At 45.2% G+C, this 24,913-nt stretch overlaps 2 protein-coding genes across 2 annotated transcripts; both read left to right on the plus strand.

Moving 5' to 3' along the window:
* The first annotated feature begins 224 nt into the window (after positions 1-224).
* On the plus strand, positions 225-4,038 carry smyd4 (SET and MYND domain containing 4). Its single transcript, XM_011611432.2, has 10 exons — positions 225-454; positions 529-673; positions 788-877; positions 1,143-2,112; positions 2,254-2,508; positions 2,620-2,780; positions 2,871-3,018; positions 3,108-3,224; positions 3,394-3,517; positions 3,641-4,038. The coding sequence occupies exons 1-10, from the start codon at positions 321-323 to the stop codon at positions 3,762-3,764; spliced, it is 2,268 nt and encodes a 755-aa protein (XP_011609734.2). The 5' UTR covers positions 225-320; the 3' UTR covers positions 3,765-4,038.
* Positions 4,039-11,751: 7,713 nt separating this feature from the next.
* On the plus strand, positions 11,752-14,569 carry tpbgl (trophoblast glycoprotein like). The gene is made up of 2 exons (XM_029848426.1): positions 11,752-13,978; positions 14,457-14,569. The coding sequence occupies exon 1, from the start codon at positions 11,976-11,978 to the stop codon at positions 13,026-13,028; it is 1,053 nt and encodes a 350-aa protein (XP_029704286.1). The 5' UTR covers positions 11,752-11,975; the 3' UTR covers positions 13,029-13,978; positions 14,457-14,569.
* The last annotated feature ends 10,344 nt before the right edge of the window (positions 14,570-24,913 follow it).

Here is a 24,913-nt window from a genome sequence, read left to right on the forward strand (position 1 = left end):
TGGTAACTTTCAAAATAAAGTAGTACTATGGTCAAGTTTACATTTGTTATACGTTTTATAGATTAAAATAACACAAAATATTCCATTGTATTTGATTTTCTTATTTTCTTATTTGTTTTCTGAACAATGGATGAGGCGAAACCATCTTATTTAAATTTTCATTAAGATTTTTTATACTGTATTGTGAAGGTTATAACGCTATTGTCGGAAATAATATTGTGACGTACGAAAACTTTTAGTGCGCTGAGAAATTTGCGTGAAGCGCGGCTCCACGCTAAAAACAACCTCAAAACAGATTCGATGCGATTTTGTTTCTCCAGATGGATCTTCCGTGCCTGCGGTGGCAAGAACATGTTGCACAGAAATGGATTGGACTGGAGACTGAACAAAGGGAGCAGTTCATTTCCTTTGAGGAAATAGATGATGTTTTCAATTATGCCCGAGCACTAATAACGTGAGTGGCTAAAGGAAAGTTTACGTTGACCATGCAGGTGGTGTATTTTAATGTTCTTTGCGTGTGTTTTATAGCCCAGATGATCTGGATGTTTTGCAGTCACTCTCTGCAGACCACTCTGTACAGAAGGATGCTGCTCAAGCAGCAAAATGCAGAGAAAGAGGGAACTGCAGCTTCAAGAGTCGAGACTATACCGCAGCAGTTCTGCACTACTCACAGGTGACATTATATCGGATGTAATGTCGGATGTACATGTATTTCAGATTATTGTAACTGCGTTCCAAACCGGAAGGTACTCCTCAGCTGCATCTTCCTACTGTTTTGCCATTGCAGGGTGTGTGTTCTGCCCCTCCAGGTTCTGAGCAGCTCTCTCTGTGTTATGCCAACCGCTCGGCTGCACTCTTCTACCTGCAGCAGTACCAGGTAAAATGGCATCACTGTCATTATAGATGAGATGCAATCTGTTAAATTTCCCTCAAATCCTCATTCACTAAAGGAATTAAACTAATTTAATATTTACTAATACTGCTACAACAAAAATCAGTGTTATTTTCTCCTTCATCTATCTGGACTAACACACCTGGGATTACTGTTGTATCTGCGGTCACGATTTAACATATTGAACCTAAAATGTTACAAGTTAAATGGTACAAGTTAAAAGGTAAAATGGCTTTCAAAATCTCCTCAGGAATCCATTGGTGACATGGACAAGGCTCTCAACCACGGTTATCCCTCTCATCTTTTACACAAATTAGAACAGCGTCGCACACAGTGCATCAAACATCTAACCTTAGGTGAAAATGCAAAAAAGGTGGACATTAATCCTGCTTTAAAGAAAGGTTCAAAACCTGTTAGTGACGGAAATGTCACATTTGGAACGTTTGGCATTTGTTCTCAAGCTGCTGTTGGCTTCAATCCTGAGAAAGGACGACACCTAGTGGCTACAGAAAAAGTTGCAGCTGGAGATGTAATTCTCAGTGACAGGCCTTATAGTTGTGTGCTCATACCAGGGAGGAAGGAGGTGCAAGGGAAAGAAATAAAGCACAGCAACGATGGGGACATTCTGTTTGGAATGGAGCACAAGCTCTGTCACAGATGCTTAACTGAAACACTCTGTCCCTTGCCTTGTGATGGGTGTAGTTACAGCCGTTATTGCTCAGCTTCGTGCCAGCAAGAAGCCTGGGAAGAGCATCACCGCTGGGAATGTCCTCTGGGAGCTGAGCTGATGGTTATGGGTGTGTTGTCACAGCTTGCTTTAAGGGTAGCACTCAAAGCAGGGAAGAAAAACATCCAAAGAGGGAGGGTGCATGCAAACTCAAAATCTAGCAATCCCTCCTTTCAAACTTCACACGACGGTGGTTCTTACCTGAGTGTGTTCCACCTGTTGCACCACCTGAATCTGCACAGCCCAAGGCTGCGTTTCCTGTGTGCCTTCACGGTTGCAATGTTGTACCTAAAGCTCAGCATAGCTGTGCCTTCACTTGCATCCCGGGACCCCAGCGAACACTTAGGAGGTCAGTTAAACAGCCAATTACCAGAGGAGAAGAAAGGGGTATCAGATGGGGACCAGGAGTCGTGGATTCTTGGAAGTGCAGCTCTCAGACACCTCCTGCAGCTGAGGTGTAATGCTCAGGCAGTCGTCATGCTGCAAGAGTCAGGTGACTACTACCTTTCTGTCTGTTAATAAAATAAAAGAGGCATTAGTAATTATTTGCATTGGACTAGAAAGATATAATTTATTTGTAGCTGGGCTTGGGCATTGGAATTAAATAAATGTATATATTTTATGAATTTTACAGGAAGTGAGAAATCTCCAGTACAGGCCAACCAGGAGATCCGCATCGCCACTGCGATATTCCCAACTCTTAGTCTTCTCAATCATTCCTGCTGTCCGAACACCAGCCTGTTGTTCAGCACCGGCACCAGTGGCGCTCCTCATGCTTCAGAGCCATCCCCAGAGGGTGTATCTGCAGAAAGATCCTCCCGTGGCGTCACAGTAACTGTCAGAGCTGCCAAAGTTATCACTGCTGGGCAAGAGATCCTGCATTGTTATGGTAAAAAAAAGTTGAATCCATAGATGGGTTTGAGGGATGTTTTTGGTGAAAAGATGATTCAAACATAAACCAGAATAAACTGCAGTGTTGTTCTGTCACTGTGGCCCTCAGGTCCTCACAGCAGGAGGATGAGCACCTCAGACCGCCAGCGGCTCCTGCAGGAGCAGTACTACTTCCTCTGTCAGTGCCGAGCCTGCAGTCTGCCGACGGAGCCGCTGGGCCAAGACCAGCCTTCGGGTCTTCAGTGTGGAAAATGCAAAGGCCAATTTGAAGTAGGTGATCGTTGTCATTAAATGAATTGCATATTCCTTTTTTGTGGGCCTTTTATTAATGAGTTGACTGCTTTTCGTGTGATTTTCCAGAAAAGCCGTGAGGATGCTGGGATCAGGTACATGTGTGTGCGGGCGGCCTGCGGTCACAGCGTGTCGTCTTCAGAAGTGAGTCGCCGGCTGCTGGTCATTAAAGATGACCTGGAGAAGGCCGTGAACCTCATGGAGAGCGAGAGGCCTGGTGACTGTGATCACATAAGCATGGATGTGTCCCCATGAGACCGCCCTGTTGATGGGCCGCGTTAAATCTCCCTCCCTGTCCTCCCTCAGATGAGGCTCTCGGGCTGCTGAGACGGACACAGTGTCAGTCAGGAGCGATCCTCGCAGAGACGCACCCGCTGCAGGGCGAGCTGGCAGATGCTACGGCCAGAGCGTACGCTACAATGGGTGAGCACGCGGCTAATACATAGAGAAGGTCTGGTCATCCAAATCATGCATGTTTGTTTACAAAGCTGACTTTAACTTCTACTTAAAAGGAGTCTTCTGAAAGAGAGGTTTAGAACAATCACCATGATCTGCAGCCCTGCTTAAACTTTTCCCTCTAATGTTCATGCAGGCGACTGGAAAAATGCATCCTCTCACCTGGAGCGAAGCGCTCTAGCCACCGCATCCCAGTATGGAGAGGACAGCATTGAACTGGGTCATCAACTCTTTAAATTAGCTCAGCTACACTTTAACGGGTATGACAGCCATACAGAGTGCAGAAAAATGCTGTTTGAAATGATGAATGCACTAATTAGGGTCTCCTGAAGTGACTTAAACTGTCATCGTTTAAATAAATAACAGCTCTTCTCTCCTCCTAGTGGAGCCAGAGGACCGGCCCTCTCCGTCATCTCCAAGGTCAGGCGCCTCCTCTGCCTTCACTTAGGTCCTCAGTGTCAGGAGCTACAGGAGCTACAAGCTATGGAGGATTGTCTACGAGGGTAGCCTGAGCCAAAATCTTCAAGTCAATCCCGAGATCTAGTTTTTCCTGCCTCTTTTCTTAATGAAACAGCTGTTGAAGGTGTGTGTATATAACCTGGACGTGTTTTTGTCGGATTTCTTGTGGCCACGCGCACCTCTGCTGCCGTGTTTCCACAGCTGACTGTGGCTGCCTGACCTCTTGGTGTCAGAATGTATCCATCAATAATTTCAATTTCATGCTCCACTGGAGGTCTCGCGACATGAAGCGACTTATCAACTGTGTACTCTCAGACTGCATAAATAAAGAGAAAGAGTGTTTATTAATTAGAGCTGATTCTTATTGAGGGGCTCGCCCTACAAACAGCTGGTCAATATAAACAAAGTGCAACTACAGGTACAGTAGGCAAAGTTAGTCTTCTGACCTTTAGGGGGCACTAGTTATCCACTTGACAAATTCAATTTCATGCCTCAGTGCCTGGAAAGCAAGAAACGGCTCTGACTCTTGAACCCCACTGCACGTCCTTTAAGACCTCTCTACCCTCCATTTACTGTACAACAGCTTTGCGAGCATCTTAAAGCACCACTTTCACGAATATTTCCCTGAACTTATAAACCATTTCGAACCCCCCTGGGAGCATCGTTTCTGCTGCGTCCTATAAACAGAAAACAGGGGCTTCAAAAGCTGCGCGTTGGGTGTGGAAGCATAGGGCTTCATTGGATTCGGGGAACGCTCCTGCTGAGCGAAAAACAATCAAATCTCGATCGCAGCTGGATCTTCTGAGGCATCTGCCAGCTGCCGCTTAGACGTCAGGATCTGGAGGAAGGCCAACACAACAGAAGCGCACTTCAAGTCAAGGTCAAGCTAAAAAGGAAAGCAGGCAGCTGGTGGTGAGACCCACAGAGGAGTCATGAAACGGTGAATTCAAAAGCCTCTGCTGGCTTCTTTGACAGCGTGAAGTTTTTGAAAATCAAAGCATATCAAAGGGATCAAAGGCATCTTGAAATTGCTCTGAGGTGATGGCAGCAAGTTATACTCATTTTATCTGATGATAGAACATTTCTAAAGTGACCAACACAACCATCCATACTGAGGGCTCAAGAATCAACATTAAAATATTTAAAATCAGCCTCCATTTGCATCCCAGCACACTTTCTGCTCACTTCACTGGCTAAACGTTCGCTCTTTTTTCAAATTCAGCTTTTTAGAGTGTAACAAAACCTAATTATGATAAATAGAGGCAGTGTGCAGGACTGAGCTTGCTGCGTGGTGTCAGATCTCAGCTTCTTTTGCTCTGATGCCATTCAAAAGCATTTCCAGTGGTTGATCCTCCCAGATAATTTGCTTTACGAACTGTAATGCAATCAAAAGGAGTGCGACCGCAAACACACTGCAGCTCCTGTGAGGACACTAATACACTGTTGTGTTCTGACTCACTGTGTCTTCTGGGAATGGTTGTTTTAACCATTTCTACACACTGATGGAGCAAAACTAAAGACTGACCCTAAATATTAAAGAACAGAAGTCCTTGCCTCACTCTAGGAGGGGGCCACTTTCTTTTTGGAATTTGAGTCTGCCTCTGAACACAAACCATCAGCATCATTGCATCTAAATAACAGCATTTGTCATGAGCAGCGCGGTGGTGCATCTCCTCCTTCAGGTAACTGGCGATGGATGGATGGATGGATGGATGGATGGATGGATGGATGGATGGATGGATGGATGGATGGATGGATGGATGGATGGATGGATGGATGGATGGATGGATGGATGGATGGATGGATGGATGGATGGAATTCCCCACACAATTGAAGCTCAATGTTGATTTAAAAAATAAAACAGGAAATTAGGATCAATGAGAGCCAATTAAACCATTCCTACTGCTTTTTCCTGTCATTCTTTTGGTCGTCACACCAGCCCCTTCCTCTGTTAATGAAAGAAAAAGTTGGGCCCCTCAAGTTCTGCCTTTAAGTGGATCCGTTTCTTCAGTCAGCCGCCCCGCTGCTCCGTTTTTCACCTCCTCTCGCCACGTCAAAGGACAGATGATACTCGATGCAGACGATGGAAATGTGGGCAGAGCTCATGTAAAAATAAAGCCCATCGCTCTGTTACACAGGCACGGCTATTAGACTGTTGTGGAAAAGGATGAAAATAAATACAGGCACAGAGGAAATCTCAGAACGTCTCTGACAGCAAGTTCATTGAACTCTCAGGCTGAAGATTCAACATCCAAATTATGGTTAAAAGAGTGTGAAACTTCCACTGGGTTGATTAAAATGGCTGCCAATTAGTTTCAATGCCTTCTTAATTTAGGCTGCAGGAAGGGGGTAGCTAAATTTGGCAGACGTGGGAGAGAAATGTGCATGCTGATGGTCAGGGCAGGGGTCAGTGCCTGCAGCCCATGAGCAATCGCTCTCCTGATACTGCTCACCTCGCTGGAACGGCCACTCTAATGTGACTCTACATTATAGCAGAAACTTCCATTTCCAGCCTTTTCTCCAGACTTATTGTATCTTGTTGATCCCCTGATGACTTTTTGCTCAGGTCACATCATGGCTGCAGACTCTGGCCACCTTGTGTTGATTGATTTGGAGCTATTTTTGTATCATTTTAAATAATATCTCCATCGTTATAACCTTTGAGGAACTGCTGTCAATAAGGAAGCTGAATATTGCTGACTTTATTTATCCTTCTCCGAGGAATGATTACCCAGGGGACACACTTCTGGCCCGGAAAAGCAAATAAAGAATGTTTTGGAGGAACATGCCCTTGGCGAGGTGGGTGGGGGTGGGGCTAATTTTCTGATCTGATATTTTCAGTGAATGCTGATGACACAAAATCTTCACTTTCTCTTTTTTAATATCTGTCATATCACTGCCTGCTTCTCAGTAAGAAATGTTAGTCAGCATTGGATTCCCCCCCCCCCCCCCCCCCCCCCAAACCTTCGGACTCTCTTCCTGAGCCATGGGGCTAAAAGCTAAGAATAGGTTCCTCGTCTCCTCCAAAAAAAAAGAAAAGACTTCTTTGTAATAAGCTCCGCCATGATAAATGCAAGAAAATCTCCCACTTGTTCATCTATCCATGCCAACTTTTCCGTTTTTTCCTGCAAATGTCCTCCTTAATGGCTGGAGTATTTTCAGCACAGTGGCAAAATTTTTGGATGGATGATGAAGATGTTTCCCTCATCTGTGTAATGAGCTCATTTATAGTCCCCCCCACCCCACCCCCCACCTCCCGACATTTTTTTTTTTTACCTCTCCAGAGTTTTTGGAAAGGATTTCCAGTCGGAGTGCAGAGGCCTGTCAGGATGTGATATCGCTGGGAATCTAAACACATTTAAACACATCAGGCACTACAGTCTGATGTGAAATCATCTGCTCACCCTAACGAGCAGCCATGCTAACGTAGGAAATGTTCATCCATGCCGGGTAAATAAAGATAGCATCAATAAATAAATAGGAATAATTTAGTCCATACTTCCCAAACATGTACTTAAACACACTTGAAGGATCATTCTGCTAAAACTGGTTAACATCTTCGACCACTCTACGGAAGTAGTTCCTCCCAGTTGTCACGTTATCATCCCACAACTCGCGCCAGCTTAGAAAAACATAAATTATTGAGGAAATGAGAGACAAGAGCGCCAGGCTCCTCCATCCTCTGGGCTGACTGCAGAGCAGAATAGCAGCAGTTTGCTCTGGAAAGTTCACCCTGACTGGGTGGAAATGATGAACACTTGAGCTGATGGATGGAGGGTGCAAGCGCCATGAGTTCCCGGCGTCGCCAATCATAAATATCACCTCTTATTTTGCCACTTCGGGACATCCTGACAGCACTGTGGATTATTCTGAGGAGTTTTAGAAAGTTTATGACTTTACCTTTACTTTGTCCTTGAATGCTATCCATCTCTGAGCCGGTGTTTAGTGATTAGCTAACCGGTTGCAGCACGACCTCGCCTGATTATCTGATGACCTCTCTGGACTCCTGAATCTCATTCTGAAAATGAGATTTAATTCGAAAAAGAGCAAACACACAAAGCAGTACTGAGAAAATTATTTGATTAAGGGGAATAATAACCCTGCAGTTAATATGAAACTCAATCGCCCAACTGCAGGAACTCTCTAACCCCCCACCGGCAGGACTAATGCACTTGGTTCACTTTCCAAGGTGTCACTGATACACTTCGCCCTTCGGCATGAGTGTCTTAACCGCCACGGGGGCCTCAGTGTCTGTCAATGACAGCCAGGAGGACGCGCGGTGGCCACCTGAACATCAGATATCAAGTGTTTTTGTAACTCAATCCAAAGCCAGACAATGCAAGCCAAGTATCCATATCATTTACTGATTGCTCATCAGAAACTCCGAGTTCATAATCTAATCCACATGACTCATGTAACATTAACTGTGTGTGGTCGCGGGGCTCACAGGGGTTAAAAAGTGGGCAAAAGGTCACAGATATCTGTTAACATGTCTCAGATCCCTCCTGAATACATTAATTTGTCCATTTTAGTAACAAATACTTTATCTTGGGGTCGATCATTAAATTGCAGCTGAACACAACTCGTTTGGCTAAAAAGGCAGCATTGCAGCTTCCTGTCCAACCACCTTTAAGAGGCCTGAGAGCTCCTGGTGGGGTCTCTTGTGGTTAAATGGTCTGAGTAAAGCAACACAGAGGATCTGTGTGCTCTTCCCAGGGCCACCACAGGCCTTTTTACTCAGTCACGCTGCATCCCCTCTGCTAATGTAAAGAAGAGAGGAATTTACGCCTCACTGGGACTGTAAAGGTTGACATCCTTCATCTCGAACCTTGAAACACGACATTAACTTTTTATTAAATGCAGAATATCACGTAGACGAGAAGAACAGATTCAGTTGTCAATACCAAGACGAGGAAACAACGTCGTCTTTTTTAAAATGCCTTATTTTTTGTCTCCATGATCAAGCCTTCCACTGGGGCCACACACAGTGATCATCACCCACAGCTAACTCCTCTGACTGAGTGACTTGGCTTTGTTGGGCCGCCCGTGTCCGTCTGGCTCCGGCTCACTCCATTACAAATCTAAATGACTAATTAATGGCCCCACAGACAAGTGACACCAGCTCCTCAAGATCCATTTACACCCTCATCATCACCACGAGGCTCGCAGCGGAGGCCGTCTTCGCTCCCGCCTCGCCTCCGTCCCCTCTTCTCCTCACTCACGGCTTTATCTTTTATTCATCCAGCGGTGGAGTACTGTTTAAGGAGCAGGTCTGCAGATAGACGCGCAGGCAGATTGAGAGGCCCCACAAATGAAAGATTGGGCTGCCAGCGAGGTGGAGGGATTGGGGGTGGAGGGGGGAGTGTGGACCTCTTGGCTCTTTTCCGCTGTAGTTTGTCCAAAGGGTGGAGATAAATGAACGCTTATCTCTGCCTGCGCGTGACTCCGAAGAGTTTGCTGCTCAGATTTACGGCGTCGGGCAGGCGTGCGCGTCCTCCGGCAACACACTGTTGACGGTTCTGAACAGACAAATGCACACAAACATCAGGGTGGCAGCGATAGATGGCAGGAGAGTTTAGATGGAGCCCCACTGTGAGCCCCCAACCTTCCTTGAGACGGGAAACAAACTTCTTCTTTCACCAAAGTTATTCCCTGAGATGAGAATTCTTCCCACAGAGTCCAATTGGTAATCCATCATAGCTAAACAGAAACTCAGAAAATATACAGAAGACGTTGTTTTAGAAAGGAGGAGAAAAAGAACAATCCATTATTTTGGGGACTAGATGAGGAGGTTTCTGCGAGTCCTTGGAGGATGGAAGGACACCACTAAGTCAGGCATTCTATAAAAATGTAAAACAGCCTCCAATTTTTCCTCTTTGATCCTAGTTATTCTCCGCTGGTAGCATCGTGGTGGACCGTGCGTGTGCAATTGTGTCCTTGGGTCATACCGGCGAGTGCATCCAGCATCTGCCATTCATGCAACAGCTGGAGGGAGGATGGAAAGACCAGTCAGGCCGGACGTTAAAGCAAGGTTAATAAATGATGCATGCGAGCACGGAGGACGAAATTTCTGTTTACACGGGTATTAATCATCATTTCTGTAAATACCAGTTAAGCTAATTGCTATTTTAGCATCTGCAACCACACTATTAAAAATATGCTGTAGGGCAGGAGGAAGTGTGCCAAGGCTGCTGGCGACTGGACGCTTTCCCCAAAGTTTCCGCGCGGCTAAGTCAGGAGAGGGGAACAGGCAGCCACGAGAAAATCAATTACCGGGTGCAGTGTCAATTTGAAGGCCTCCAAGAGGGCGTGATAACAATGTCCCGGCAACGGCCCGTGAACGGGAGCCACTCCTAAATCAGCACTCTGCTCCAGCAGATAGAGAGGACATCTGTGGAGCCGGGCAGAGGGGTCCTGAGAGGAGGGAGGGACGAGGACAGGAGGAGGGGAGATCTTCCTGTGTGTTCAGAGAAAGAAATACTATCCCATATGCTTTAATAATATGGCCTCTGGTGCTTATCAGGAGCGGCAGCAGAGGGACCATTGTCTGTCTCTTCCTGGACGGTTTCTCTTTCCCTCCATCTCTCGGTATCTGTTTACAATCGGCGCCAAAGCCGTTTGTCTTCGCCCGTTCTGGATTTAGTGTATTTGGGCGTGACAGTACAATCAGCTCCGCTACCGCGTCCCCTATAAATTCTAACAAACACCATAAGCGTAAATGTCATCTACAGCTCCAATAGTCCCCCAAATGAATCATTTGACATTTGCCGGTTAGAAAATACGACCGGCCTCCTCAGAGGAAGCCTCACCTGTCCTTCAGGAGCTAACTCTTAACTTTAGACATGAACGGATGTTGTATCGACTTTCCTCCCCCTCCAAAAAAATGATTCGGAGAAACCGGTGGCAGTTTACGTGTGACACAGAATCGATTTCAGCAGGTCCTGTTTGTGTTTGTACTCCCATGTTTGACTTTGCCGGTGGGAGGTTGGGGTCTGATGGAGGCCACGGCTCTGGGGCTTTAAAGCATCTCCTAATCTGTTTGTTCTGGTCTTAGTTGTACTCAGCTGCTCAAACAGGAAGAGGCTGCGGCATGCGGGCGGCTCCTGACGTGGCGCCGTTTGATTCCTCAGACGTCAATATGAGCCCAAGAAAAAGAAGATGAGCCACCACCAGATTACTGATGTGAGACATGAAACAGACGCTGTTGCTCTGTTGCTCTTTGTCTCCACCAATTAAATAAACTCTGATCTGTTCTTTGTTAATCTGCTGCTTTGTCATCCTTACAGTTATTTTTATGCTAGTGTCCATGGCACCATGTGCGTCTTAATCGGGATTTCCAGTCAAGGCCTCACAACTCCACCTCTATTCAGGCTCCACTGAGAGGACCTTTTTTTCGTGACTCATCTTTTGAAAACACAGACGCTCCATCATCTCTTCTTCTTTCCTTTCATCTCCATCATCAGAAGGCTGCATCCAGGAGTTACGACAGCTGGAAAACAGCCTTGTGCCGCTGTCCGAGGTGCTGAACCATCAGCCGTCGGTCCCCCTCAGAAACCATCCCGCCTCATCAGAATGCAAATCTCTGGATCGGAGTCAGTTCATCAGGCGAAAAGATGACCCTCTTACATTTAACCCCCCCCCCCCCACACACACACACACACACAAACTCATTCTTTTACGCACTTACATGTAGCTGATTTGCAACAAACTGCGGGTCAGTAATTTGTGGTCCTGATGGAAAGTGTGCTTGTGGACACGGGAGGATAAATGGTCCGGGAGGTCATGTGACTGCACGGTCATGATGATGAACGAGCTCGTGCCTACTTCACGGTCACCATTAATACAGTTAATGGTGGTTTAAGCACTTACACCAGTGTGGTGGACTCTTGTAATCAAAAGTTTTCCTATGAATTAGATGAATGGGATGGGGTGGAGGGGTGGAGTATACTCGCCTCCCCTCTCTCTCCCTCTTCACCCCCTCCCTCGCTCCCCCCCTCTCTCTCTGTGACAGTTGTCAAAAATACCACCAAGGGAGCTCAGCTCGCTCCAGCTTTTGCGGCTTCCCTCGCAGTCTGCCGGTAAAATAACTCTTTTTGTCGGGACACGTAGACGCGCATCATGACCGTGGAAAGTGCGCGTTTCTTTGTTCAAAGTAACCGGGCAGATCCGACTGTAAATGCCTGAGAGGATTGCTGTCAGCCACCTTCTTTGCCAGACGCATAGGCGCAGATTTGTCTTGAGACCAACTCGGGGGAGAAGATGAGGCTGTTCCGCCTTTCCAAGAGTCTTTTCCCCTCCTGGATTCCGCGGTGTTTGTGCTGTGTGGCGCTGCTGTGGTCGCTCCTTCCTCCTGTCAGGACGGATGACGCTTGCCCGTCATCCTGCATCTGTGCCAGAGACTCGGGGACGGTTACCTGCCAGGATGGGGAGGACACCGAGGCGCCAGGTGACATACCGGAGTGGACGTCCACCCTGACAGTCACGGGGAGAAACATTTCAACTTTGCAGCGCGGTGCGTTCGTGGACAACGGCACGAAGTTAGACATGGCAACCCTGTCGCTGTCCGACAATGGAATGCAGGTCATTGAACCCTACGCATTCCTGGGACTCCCCGGATTGCGCGTACTGGATCTGAGCCACAATCAGCTGAGCTCTATCTCAGCCAGGGCGTTTCACGGGTTACCCGAGCTGCGCTCTCTTTACCTGAATGACACCGTTTCGCCGGCGGCTGTGACGCAGCTCTCTATTGCGCTCAACACCCAAAGTTTGCGCAACCTCCGCAGACTAGAGTTGGCGGGAAACCGGTTAAAATCTGTGCTTCTGATGAGATTTGACATCTACAACCTGCACACGCTGGTCTTGGTGAACAACTCTATACAGAGCATCGGGTGGGAAAACGTCACCAACTTGTACCAGCAGAGAAACCTCCAGGTCTACCTGTCCTTTAACCCGTTCAGGTGCACCTGTGACCTAGAGGTGTTTTATTACTGGTTGAAGAACTCCTCCCAGTGTCCAGACGTGGGGCAGCTCCTGTGCAGCGACCCAGAGACCAAGAAAGGTCTTCCACTGGAGATGCTCCGGCCGGCCGATGTGGACTGCATGAACGAGAACCTGGAAACGGTTTCGTACGTGTTCCTCGGGATTGTGTTGGCACTGATCGGCGTGGTCTTCCTCATGGTGCTCTACCTCAACCGGGGGGGCATCAAGCGATGGCTGAATAACATCAGGGAGGCATGCAGAGACCACATGGAGGTCTACCATTACCGTTACGAGCAGGACTCGGATCCCAGGCTGGCCAACGTGGCTGTTTAACCTGCCCAAGCAAACGGAGACAATGACCCGGTGATGGGGTCCCGATCCAAATCACCAGTTTTAAAGCCCAGATTGACCACTTCCAACAGCTGGTCAATAAACTGCAAGTATCCCCACATGTGGATGCAGAGCCAAAGACATAAGAGGACTATAGGAGACTTCAGCTGCACATATAGTGTCGTATATAGACGTACTGTATATCCTAGAGGCAAGAAGGCATCATGTCATCTTACAGTCTGCAGCAGCTTGTCAGATTAACGTAGTATTATTCATCCTAATAGAGGCCCGCATACAGTAAAAGGGCTGAAAACTGCAGCATTTGCAAAGCAGTAGTTCATCCAGGAAACCCTGCAGGGAGGGAAAGAGACTTAGGCTGGCAGAAGGAAGCCACGCTCGAGTAAACATCCCTCTCATCGTCAACCACATGGTTCACACCATCGACCTCCTCCTAAGGAGCAGCTACTGAGTTCCAAGAGTGACGCATGTGCTCAAAGGCAATGCTTCCTTCCTCCCAGTGCGGCTGCATCCGAAGCCGACCCGAAGCTAAAGGTCGTAATGAAGAAAGTGGCGCGTTAGCAGTGTTCTTTTTGTCAGTACGCTTCACCATCACTGTCAGGACTCCATCTATCACCGTGCCATAGACGAGCGCACGACTCCTCGGTGGGGTTTTGTAAATAAAATAAGCATGTGAGGGTTTAAAGGCGTAGAAAGAAATGTGCATTGTGCAGGGAACCGCTGAGGAAATTTGAGAATTTAGTGGTTTCTTAACAATTCTTAACGGAGAATAACGTAGAACGTATGAGTGGCAGAACCTATATTAACAAAGTAGTTCACGAGTTTGTCGATGGGTTTATTATTTAGTCGCTTTTTTTGTAAAGATTCGTTTCCATTGTTATTAGGTTGTGAGCCTGTTGGGAGCCCGATGAGGTGAATGTGGACAAAGTGATCAAGTGAGTGTCAGCAGTGATTAAAAACAATGGTATAAAGTGAAATTTCCAAAAGAAAAACTGGTAAAGTTCTGTCCTTCCATAAATGTGAAATAGAGCTTCCAACCACATTTATTTCAGCATGTAAAAGAATAAAGCTTTGGCATTAAAAAACACATAATTTGTGTGTTTTCATAATCAGACCCAAAATGTGAATTACAATTCAATAATACAGCAGAATCGGAATTTTCACACATCAACTCCAGCACCACGAGTGACAGAGAGACCAAAGATCTCCTCACTTTTCTTTGTTCTTCAAAGGCAAAGCATATATTGATAGAAATAAACAGTATAAGAACATGGACTGAATTTATTCTTAGTTTAGCATCAGAGATTTGATCATTTCAACACACACTCAGCAAAATGTGTCCTATTTTAATGTGTCGGTGTCATTTATCATTTCAATAGGACTGAATGTGTTCTTCCATTCACATTTACCCAGTGGGCAGATTTTTAAACGATGAAAAGGCCGCTGATGGCGAGCAGATGGAAGCAGGTGTTTGGAAATGTGCCGACTCCACAGCTCTGTCCTCGATGGGGCGGCGAGGGTCCGATGCTGGGCAGGATAATGCAGGACCCTCTGAGGGGACCCGAAGAGCCAGGATGCAGCCAGGATGCAGCGCGTCCCGCGGCGACCATGTTCCTCCTGCTGTGAAATTTTATCCAACCAGGCAGACGGGCGGTGTGGCCCCATCCTCCCCCCCACACATCGCAGCTCCGAACTGTCACCCTCTCCTCACCACCACGTGTGAAAGCACGACTTGTTGCACTTATTAGCACTTCTTGGCGGGGCTCGCTTGCCGATCTTGCCTCCCGAGGGAGCCTAACCGCAAGGTGCCGCCTTCGGATGCTGCACACATCCACAACAACCAGACCTCCATCATTGGAGATGGGACCATAGAGCCAAAGCGAGAGGTTTTCATCATTGTTATTATTGTATTGATGTGTTGTAGATGCGGAATCTTCACTGAGCTAAAAATAGCGAGTCTCCTGGGAAATGATAAAAGCTGACATTCAGCCAGTGTGGAAGCTAAAATAGGAATTTCTTTTTCAGCAGAGGAAGGAGCCCCTGGAGACTTTGGTATTCACGTCATTTTATGAGGAAATCAGTCAGAGCTCCTTCCTTTACTTCTACGTGCTTTCATTCTAAAACACTCTCACGTTTTCAGCCCTCAAAGGTTAGCATTGACCTCTGTCCCCTCACACACGACCCCTGTTTGGACATGATTGGAGCTGATGTGAGATGTGGGTGGTTTTCCTGGGCTGGGGCCACTCGGAGGTAAACGACAAGTTGTTGTGGCGTCTCAAGGTACACAACGACCTTGTGGAGGCCTACGAGCCTGGGATTTGAGAGGGCGACAGGAGTGTTTCCTCACACAGAACTGCACCAGTAACCCCCGACGACATGGCTGCTGCTGCTGCTGCTGGTTTACATTAACGCGGTGAACTGTGAGGTCTGCAGCTAATTCTGTTTTCACACACTTTCATCGTAGCAGGCAACAGCACAGAAGTCACAATATTTAATGTTTGAATGCACGCCGCTCTGTCATGAAAAGGTCAGCTTAGCGGTGTGAAGGCATCAGCAAATCCTTCCGGCCCGCCTCTGCCGCACAAATACGGTGCGCTAAAACTGGTTAGCGCTGACGCGACAAAGTAGAGACACATCCTACGGGGTGGGGTGGGGTGGGTGGGGGGGCAGCAGATAGCAGAAAAATAAAGTATTTAGTGGTGAAAAATGAATGATTCCGCTTATATCCCGCTCACACTGATGGTGATTTCATGGTGTAGCTCGACGCCAACATGCTTACTGTAACGTTTTTCCCCCCCTGCCTCTGAATAGCGGATGTGTCTGCATTATTTACAGAAGTTTAGAACTAATTCAGCACAACTCTACCTGGCGTCTCAGGAGCCCATTTCTGCTGATCGGTACAATAAACACAAGCCCGCTGAAAATAAGTCTGTTGCTGTTGCGACTTTCAAACTGAGGCTAACGCTGAAGAATTTGAGTCAGGGATTGACGTTTATTATATTATCGCTGAACTACAGAAAGGTGCTGCAACTCTAATCGCATTAGCATTGATGCTAATGAAGTGTGTAATTAAATGACTGACCGGTGTCACAGAGACGCTTGAAAGTTAAGCTTGAAAAGTCAGAACCAAACAGGATGGGAAGCATATGAAGAGGCAAAATTTGTGTGATACTTTGATTCTTTGCTTGAATAAAGGTAAAAGTGACTGTCAAGATATTTCAAATCAGATTTGTATAGCTTAGTAAGCAGTTAAAAGGCTCTGTTGAAGGACAAAATGGGTATAAAAAACCATCTAAATGAATGGAAATTTCAGATTTTTGACTATTCTGGTCTCAAGTGATCCCAGATCGGCTCTATCTCTTCTTACTTTATCCTTCAACAGTAAAAAACACCCTCTCCTTGCTCAACCTTTTATTTCGCTCACTTCATTTCTCTCTCTCTCGCTCTTCATTCAGGTAAATGATTTTATCCACTTGAGTGACTTTCTAAGGCTTTAAGCTAAGCCCATTGAAAAGGGTGGACACGGGAAAAAAGAGATAAAGCAAAGGGAAGCAGAGAAAAGATTCATTAGAGTCCAGACAGCAAATGTCCTTTTGCTTATGCAGAGCAGTGACTCACCATCTTGCTCTATATGGGAACGTCTGGGCGGCCCAAATCCAAATGGGGAGGACGTCTAATATGAGGGAGAAAATTTCTAAATGTCCTCCGGAGATATTATTATTGTATCACTGGACTTCAGTGGTTTCAGTTTTGTACAACGGCAGCAAGAGGGGGGTGCATTATTCATTTTATCCAGTAGGGGGCAGATGTGTGCAGACAAATTTTTATCATATTACTGTAAAGGATGAACGGGTAAGAGAGAGCGGCCTTTTTCCTTAAACAATTTTCCTTTTTAAGAACAGTAAGGATAGACAAATGTCTCTTTAATGTTGTGGAGATAGACGGGAGCTAATGTGCCTTTTAATTTCTCAGTCGAGGGAACTTTTTGCTTGATTTTGAGCACAATGACACTGTAACATTACCAATAAGTTCACATTGAGAGGGAAGACAGCTGCAAGACATGAAAGTAAAGGGATGAATGTAGAATGTAGCATATAAAGACTTGTATGACATTGGTTTTTACTCTTCCTTTGTCTTATAGGATTGGCATTATGTGGAACAGACACAGTTTTAATCAATGGAGAGGTTAGAATGAAACTAGCATTTGACAACAATGCCTGCTTCTTATACAGGGAGGCCATGAGCTGGTATTCTGCTGCTTCATCCGTCATTAAAAGACTCAAAGTGCTTCCGTCTGAGGTCGCTGCGTCTTGTTTGGTGGGGTATGCACTCGGGGAATCTTTCACATTTGCTAGCTAATGAGTTCTGCTACAGTTCTCAGAGATCAGATCTGGAAGAACTGGAAAGATAAAACAATCATGGATTTTGTGACCTGCTGACTCAGGGGGGGCACATTGGTTTAATGATGTGAAAACCTAATGCCTTGTTTATTGGTGTTGTTTTATACTGAACTGTGTGTCGGACTGAACTGGTCGATCAAACCAGTGTATGGGAAAGAGATAGAGAGACATGGAGAAAGATCGACCTTGATCTTAAGGGCAAATTTTAATTCCTCGGATTTTCGCATTCGTTTCCTTCAAGCTTCCAAACACAGGGTCACATCTGCCCAGTGGATCAGATCAATCAGTTAATAAGAGCCATTAATATCCTTCTGAAATGGTGTCAGTGGGATGATTGAAAAGGTGATGCTGCTGGGATGAACCACACACCATGGAAATGATCAAACTTGACTCCACAAAGTCAAATTTCCTGTCAGCGAACTCGGTAAATAAATCACAGCCAGCCTGAGGACCAGAAACCAATTATCAGTGTTTTACTGGAAAAGCTGCTAATGCAAACTTATAATAGCACTGGACCGTGATCCACAAACATCAGAGGAAAGCTAAGGAAACAGTTAATTTTTAAGATCTACAATAATTAACAGAAGAATAGTTGTTTTGCAGCCTCACACAGTTGGCGCAGACATGAAAGAAAGTGTCTAAATGTCTTCAAGGTAATTCCCATTAATCTCACAACCATCCAATTCAGCTCTTCTAATTAGTTCTGGCAAGTCTGACCGAACTGCGCGATGGGCAGTTACTCATTCAAATATCTGTGCAACAGTGAGGGGGAGGTTGCTGCCTTACAAATATTTTAAGCTGTCCTTCACTCATCTGTTTGCTCTGAGGAAAAAGCTGCTGCTCTGACAATGTGTCCATTACTGTTGGGACTCCTTTGCTGGAATGGAAACAATAGCAACCTGACGTTCAGCGTGCAAGAACGGGGGAAACCATCATTCACAATCCTTATATCTATGTTTATATTTTAATTGGTCCATTTAAATCACAGAGACAAAACCCACATTACCTAATAATGTTCTCTTTTCTCTGTCTGATAAATGCACTTGCCCCCTCAGCTTCTTTATTACAGAATAGCTGCTAATTACTGCCCTCACGTGGTCTCTTGGTGGAAATACAAGAGTTCAATTCACATGCCGCTCAGTCAATTTTTCCACTCATCTGGCCAGTTTTTACAGCATAACATGATGTATAAGGTCGTAACTTATCATTCGTTATAAAATAAGTATTAATCAAATTTGAAATGCCAAACGTTTCTTGATTAGAATAATTTAAAATAAAAACCTTGCCAACATTCTCATGATTGCTTAATTCTTATGTGATTTTCACCTAATATCATTTTAAAAATCATAAATCCCCAAAAGATTCCAGAAACCTGCAAATGTTTCACTGATTTACTGCAACTTCAGCCAAAGCCAAACATTTTTTATCAACATGTCTCTTGCCACACTAGAGGAGACAGAACATTGGACCATGTTTATTCCAACATAGCTGGAGCTTACAAAGCTTCACCCCTCCCCCACATTAGACAGTCAGACCACCTCTCTCTCTTTCTCTCCCCAAATTATTCACCACTCATTCAACGGATGGAACCCACAGTGAGGACAATAAAGGTGTGGCCTGAGGGGACAGACTCCGGGCTGCAGGACCGGTTCAAACACACAGACTGGAATACATCTGCCACTAAGGCAACCTGTGACTCTCACATAGACATTGAATGCTATGCCTCATCTGTACTGGACTACATCTCCACCTCCATAGACAGTGTCACCACCCAGAAACAGATCACCATGTACCCTAATCAGAAGCCCTGGATGAATAGGGATGTCCGTCTCCTGCTGAAGGCCCGTAACATCGCCTTCCGATCAGGGGGACGCACAAACCTACAGCACAGCCAGAGCTAACCTGAAGCAGGGTATTAAGAAAGCCAAACACGGCTACAAGCTGAAGGTAGAAGGGCACTTCTCCAACTCCAACCCCCGATCTATGTGGCAGGGCATTCAGGTCACCAGCAACTACAAGCCCATCAACCCCTCTCCCCCCTCAACTGACATCTCCTTCCTCAATGAGCTAAACAACTTCTATGCTCGGTTTGAGAAGGACAACCATGAACAAGCGAGCAAGGTAGAGCTGACTGCTGGCCACCAACCCTTAACTTTCTCTACCACTGATGTCAGAGCGGAACTGAGCAGGATCAATCCACGCAAAGCTGCGGGCCCCGATGGCATCCCTGGACGCGTGCTCAGAACTTGTGCTGCGGAGTTAGCAGGGGTCCTGACGGACTTAATCCATCCCTGGCTCATGCAGTTGTGCCGACCTGCTTCACCAAAACATTCCACCCCGGCTTGTCTCAATGGCTATCGTCCAGTAGCACTCACTCCCATCATAACAAAGTGCTTAGAGCAGCTGGTCTTGGCACAACTCAAATCCTATCTCCCCCCAACCCTGGACCCCCATCAGTACGCCTATCGTAAGAACAGGAGCACAGAAGATGCAGTCTCCACAGCACTGCACTCTGTCCTCTCACACCTGGACAATAAAGACACATACACCCGAATGCTGTTCATAGACTTCAGTTCAGCATTTAACACTGTCATCCCCTCCAAGCTGATAACCAAACTAAGGGATCTGGGCATCAGCATCTCCATCTGCAACTGGTTACTGGACTTTCTGACCAATAGACCACAGCATGTGCGGCTAGATCATCACTGCTCCCCTACCCTCACTGTAAACACCGGAGTACCACAAGGCTGTGTGATGAGCCCATTCCTCTACTCCCTTTTCACCCACGACTGCAGAGCTCTACATGGTTCCAACACCATCATCAAGTTTGCAGATGACACCACGGTGATTGGCCTCATCAAGGATAACGATGAGTCAGCTTACAGGGAGGAGGTGGACCGCTTGGCTACGTGGTGCCACAACAACAACCTGCTGCTCAACACCAATAAAACTAAAGAACTCGTCCTGGACTTCAGGAGGAAGACGGGCATCCACCCACCCATCCACATCAACGGAGCAGCAGTGGAGCGTGTGTCCAGCTTTTCCTGGGGATCCACCTCTCACAGGACCTCACCTGGACGACTAACTGCTCCAGTTTGGTGAAGAAGGCTCACCAGCGTCTCTTCTTCCTGAGGACTCTGAAGAAACACCACCTCTCTTCAGACATCCTGGTGAACTTCTTTCGCTGCACCATCGAGAGCATCCTTACCAGCTGTGTTATGGTCTGGTATGGGAACTGCTCTGCCTCAGACCGGAAGGCATTGCAGAAGGTGGTGAAGACCGCCCAGCGAATAGCTGCAGCTTCTCTTCTGGCCATTGAGGACATATACAGGAGGCGTTGTCACAGGAGGGCCAAGAAGGTCACTAAAGACTCCTGTCACCCAGCGCATGGACTGTTTACCCTCATGCCCTCTGGGAGGCGGTACAGGAGCCTCCGGACAAAAACCAGCAGGTTCAGAAACAGCTTCTTCCCCACCGCTGTCTCCCTGCTGAACTCCGACCCCTCTCACTTTACCTCCCTTCAGGAACAATAACCCCGTCTGGACTGATTGATTGTACAGTCACTCTATTTGCACTGATTACATCTGTTACAATAATTGCCCTATTTACATCCGTTTATTTGCACTGCTTTCCATACTTTTCACATTTTTTATCATTATTGTATAGTTAAAACATACACATAGTTAAAAAATGCATAAATAGCCTCTATTGATCCTGTAGGAAATTCAGCACCATAGTTACAGCCTGTATATAATATTTATCTTGGTTGCAATGACTTTTATATACCCTTTACATATCTGTGAACTCTGTAAATACAAACATATATATTGATATCCTAAACATATATTATTGTGTGTATATATTGTATATACCTCATCACAGTTTTATTTGCTACTTAAGCACTTCTGGTTAGATGCTAACTGCATTTCGTTGCCTTGTACTTGTGACGTGTGTAATGACAATAAAGTTGAATCAAATCAAATCAAATCAAAAGTTCTATACTCCCAACCTGTCCTTCCAAAATATCAATTCATCTTCAGTGTTTCATAATTCAATTTCTCAGAGCAGAACAGAAGTGTTCCTTCTTTACCGATTTTTTGCGAGTGAAAGGGATCATGAATCACTGTCAGGATTAAACTAATAGATCCGTCAGTTCGGCTGCAGCCATAAATCTACAGCAGCCAGTCAAAATTCACATCAGACAAAAGCTTGAAAGCAGGCACCATTTCACCTTTAGCTGCTGTGTCACTTCAAACCATGATTTAGATCCATATATGTTGTTTTCCCTGCAGTGATCCCTGCTAATGTTTGCAATAACCTACCCCACCCGGGATGGGGAGGGGGGGGGCTGACACCAACTGTCCTGTTGGTGTGAATCATCAGCTCCACCAGTTTGAAGGAGTCTTTTCAGCACTGACTGCATACGATGGCCAGAAAACCCAGAGGATGTAATTACGTTCTTCCCTTTTATTAACAGTTTCATCAGATTCCCTTCAGTTGGGACAATTCCATTAAGGACATGATGACCCCAAACAAAAGGATCAGATCTCCTGAACTCTAGACGGACTCTTTAATGGGTCCCAGTTGTGATTGTGTCGCCGGGGAATGATGCTTAATGACTTTGTTGCTAACAAACAAACAAAATCCCTTGCGTAATAAATCTGTTGCTGTTTTTATTAGAAAATGTAGGCAATGCAATAACTGAGAGACATTGCACCTTCAGGAGAAGCTGCTCCAGCAGCATCAACATCTGTTTCTTGTGTTTTTGCCCTTTAAAAATACATTGAATAATAAAGTATAATATTGGCCTCTTCACATGGCTGTTAAGTTCTACAGCAGTTACTGGGCCAGAGGCAGGAATGGCAAATTCTGGTTTCCGCCATGTTGTTTGCTGGCTGTTGTTGAGTGACTGACTTTCAAGGACTAATTGCTACAGCTCAGTAAACATAAGGGGAATACTGTACAATTAGGAGGGTTACTTTAGCCTCAGAAGAACACTAATGACTCATTAACGGGACTGTATGTCGCTTCCCAGGACACTTTTCAATGTGAGAGTGTAAAAAACATCCTAATGGATGCAGATGAGATTAATTAGGCTTATGCCCGAGTGGTAAAAGCTTTGTTTCCTACAGTCTGGTGGTCATTAATTGGGATTCTTTGCTAATTACATCACAGGGGCTGATTATCGGGGATTCCCAGGAGTCAGTGCAGGAGGAGCGGATCCTGTTGTCTGGGGTCACCTCTCTTTGTTTGGTAATGAAAGTTCTCTTTAATTCAAAGTCACCTCATGCCCTTTAAGTCGATGGCGTGAGATGTTGTGTGCTACCATGTGGGCTCGCCACTGTAACAGTGTAATCACAGTTGAGATTTGCTGGCTATCAGCAACTTTTACCGGTCAACTTCCTTAACGTGGCATCACATGGTTATTTCCCCAAAAGTCCTAATCTCATTTATTGTGCTTTATTCGATTTTTCTATAAAATAATCCCATTAACAAATTGCTTCTTGGCCATGAAATTCTTGAGGCCTTCAGAGCTAACTAAGCTAAGTGCTAAGCAGCAGTGTATCGCCTGAGAGGAATTAAACTTTATGAAATTATTTTTTTTAGAATATACAATAAAGTTTTTCTCTTTCTCCCCTAAAACATAAAATATAGTTATGCTAATGTAAACATATTCCAATGACATTAACTGTCTCTTTTTAATGAGCAAAGAGTATTTTATGCTCATTAGCTGACAAAAGCCAACAAAAGCAGTCGTGACCCAACGGGGCCAGCTTTCTGAACTCAAGAGGGTCCAGGCCTTATTTTTTAAGTATTTTATTGCTGGATTTATAAACATATCATTGGGTAGATTGTGTTTTTTGTTGTTATTGCTTCATTGTGCATAAATTGCAATAAAATAGTTTTTAAAGGGGTTAAAACCCAAGTTGTACCAAACTTCATATTTTATATCCAAAATGAACAAGCTTCCCTCTACTAAACTGTCTGCACCCATGCCTTCCAGAATACTCAGTCATCATCTACTCAATCATCTCATCTAATGCCACATGTTCTGCTGTCGGGATTGTGTTGTTGATGTCGTTCAGATGCTTAAAAAGGGGATGCACCTTGAAGAATAGGTCAGCTGTGATCTTCATGTTGTCTACTAAATGAGCAGAAGACATAATCTCACCAAACCCAATCCTCCACATGGCATCAGTGTTGCTGACATCATAATCGTCTCACCAGAGAAGACACCACCTTGAACTGTGTTGTATCCATTGATCAACAGAATACCACAGAATGTCAGAAGTTGAGATTTTCCCTTTTTGTTTGGTGTAGAGATTGGACATTTCCATTGTGGCATCTCTCAGGACTTGGGATAGAATGTGAGGAAAATATCCACTGGATCATCCAATATGAAGCCAGGAGACATAGCAAGGGGACATAGCGAGGGATCTGATATTTTTTGTTGGCTTGTGCTGGTGCTTTGGCAACACAATCTTGATCTCTTTTGAATTTGCTGTCTTGGTTCTTAGTTTTGTGGAGCAGGGGCCCAACGATCTGACTGGTCAACTTTTCATTTGTGCCACCGACCACTGGGAGAAACAATGTAGGTGTGGGCATTGATTATGGTATTTGTGTGTCAAGAAAAGTGCACCTCTAACTGCACATCAACATTTTTTCCCCTCAGTGAAACATAAGCTAATATTAGCTAGAAAGATGATTTATGGAAACATACAAATACTAATTAAAATACAAAAATACTATACACACAGGCCTTGAACATCTGTGAATTTATTTAGCTAGGAAGTGTATTCTAAGAGGGCTAGAATGAGCCATTATACATCATTCTACAATTTTAAATAAGTAAATTAGGAACAATCCTACAATGTTTTCCATTGCTTACGTATTACTCACTGGCAAGAAATAAGCCCATGAACAAACAAAAAAAATATCCAAGGTACAATTTTTGGAGGGAGTGTTACACTAGAGACTTGAATTATTTATTAATTATAAAAATAAAAAAAAATTTGGGGGGGGGGGGGGGATCATAAGACATTTATGAAAATTACCTCTTTCCAGGAAGATTTGCATCCGCCATGTCTTTAGCCTGAAGGAGCAGGAAGCAGATGATGTCATGCGATAGGAAGCGTTTGGAAGCGATTTTTTTAAAGAAATCTGAGTTTGTCGAAGTTGTCTACATATAAGTGAAAACGAAAACAGTTGCACCTTGGAGTTTTTTTTTTTATTATTGTGATGAGTCGAAAATGACAGTGATACACTTTGGCAACAATTGTTGCCAGTGGGGCAAAACGGGTCTTAATTGTACCCATGTAGCCAGCACAACTCTTCCACGCATTCGGACGGAACCATTTTAAGGTTACACCATCGTCCGACTCTCTAATATGTCCTCCGCAATTTGTCGCGTTAAGTCTCCACATTTGGCAGTGACAAAACGTTTTTATGGATAGCATATTTATAGTTTCT

Source organism: Takifugu rubripes, chromosome 15, assembly GCF_901000725.2.
Source record: "Takifugu rubripes chromosome 15, fTakRub1.2, whole genome shotgun sequence".
Lineage (NCBI taxonomy): Eukaryota > Metazoa > Chordata > Actinopteri > Tetraodontiformes > Tetraodontidae > Takifugu > Takifugu rubripes.

Bases quoted from the DNA above. Each gene is read 5' to 3' on its own strand.
- smyd4 (XM_011611432.2), top strand. From the start codon at position 321: ATGGATCTTCCGTGCCTGCGGTGGCAAGAACATGTTGCACAGAAATGG. The intron at 674-787 runs GTGACATTATAT...TTGCCATTGCAG, and splicing joins CAGTTCTGCACTACTCACAG to GGTGTGTGTTCTGCCCCTCC. The intron at 2,509-2,619 runs GTAAAAAAAAGT...TGTGGCCCTCAG, and splicing joins AGAGATCCTGCATTGTTATG to GTCCTCACAGCAGGAGGATG.
- tpbgl (XM_029848426.1), top strand. From the start codon at position 11,976: ATGAGGCTGTTCCGCCTTTCCAAGAGTCTTTTCCCCTCCTGGATTCCG.